Source organism: Myotis lucifugus, unplaced genomic scaffold, assembly GCF_000147115.1.
Source record: "Myotis lucifugus unplaced genomic scaffold, Myoluc2.0 scaffold_299, whole genome shotgun sequence".
NCBI classification, from domain to species: domain Eukaryota; kingdom Metazoa; phylum Chordata; class Mammalia; order Chiroptera; family Vespertilionidae; genus Myotis; species Myotis lucifugus.
Genome location: NW_005871347.1, coordinates 40794 through 41908, shown reverse-complemented (window position 1 = coordinate 41908; position 1115 = coordinate 40794). Strand labels below are relative to the sequence as shown.

The 1115-nt window shown below is 63.2% G+C and overlaps 1 protein-coding gene across 1 annotated transcript in view; it reads right to left on the bottom strand.

Annotated features, from left to right (window-relative positions):
• Window positions 1–794, bottom strand: part of LOC102423713 (glutamate receptor ionotropic, delta-1-like) — a 127666-nt gene extending 126872 nt beyond the window's left edge. The window contains 1 exon segment of the mRNA XM_023763730.1: window positions 46–794. Coding sequence (XP_023619498.1) covers window positions 46–794 — 749 coding nt within the window.
• Between the last annotated feature and the right edge of the window lie 321 nt (window positions 795–1115).

The following is a 1115-nucleotide window of genomic DNA, read 5'->3' as shown; positions in this document are numbered from 1 at the left end:
ATAAACTGCAAGTTCCAGCTGAGGCAGGGTCTGCAGTGGGCACACCAGGCTGCAGGTCGGTGCAGGCTCTGCAGTGGGCATGCAGGGCTGTGGGTCCGGTGCAGGCTCTGCAGTGGGCACGCCAGGCTGCGGGTCCGGTGCAGGCTCTGCAGTGGGCACACCAGGCTGTGGGTCCGGTGGAGGCTCTGCAGTGGGCACACCAGGCTGTGGGTCCGGTGCAGGCTCTGCAGTGGGCACACCAGGCTGCGGGTCCGGTGCAGGCTCTGCAGTGGGCACACCAGGCTGCGGGTCCGGTGCAGGCTCTGCAGTGGGCATGCAGGGCTGTGGGTCCGGTGCAGGCTCTGCAGTGGGCACACCAGGCTGCGGGTCCGGTGGAGGCTCTGCAGTGGGCACACCAGGCTGTGGGTCCGGTGCAGGCTCTGCAGTGGGCACACCAGGCTGCGGGTCCGGTGCAGGCTCTGCAGTGGGCATGCAGGGCTGTGGGTCCGGTGCAGGCTCTGCAGTGGGCACACCAGGCTGCGGGTCCGGTGCAGGCTCTGCAGTGGGCACACCAGGCTGCGGGACCGGTGCAGGCTCTGCAGTGGGCACACCAGGCTGCGGGTCCGGTGCAGGCTCTGCAGTGGGCACACCAGGCTGCGGGTCCGGTGCAGGCTCTGCAGTGGGCACACCAGGCTGCGGGTCCGGTACAGGCTCTGCAGTGGGCACGCCAGGCTGCGGGCCTGGTTTCCCCGCTCTCGTGCTGAGGGAGACTCTGGGAAGTCACTGAGCTGGTCATATTCTTTCTCTGGGCTCATGTCCTGACCTGTTATTAGTTTTTTTTTTCACTGAAAACTGTTTTATTTCACATTCCTTAAAATTCTCCAGTGGTTTCTTGTTAAACTCATATTAATAAGCATCTGTTTCTCAAAGGCTAGAAGACTCCCCCGGATCTGGCCAATGCCTGCCTTTCAGCCTCCTCCATCCACCCTCCCACCTTGCTCACCGCACCTCACTGGCCTGCCGCCTTCCACCCACCCTCAAGCCAAGGTCTTCCCTGCCTCAGGAACTGCGTGTGCACCCCACTCCCTGGTAATTCCTATCTCTATCCTTCTCACCCCTGCGTGGCTCTTCCTCGT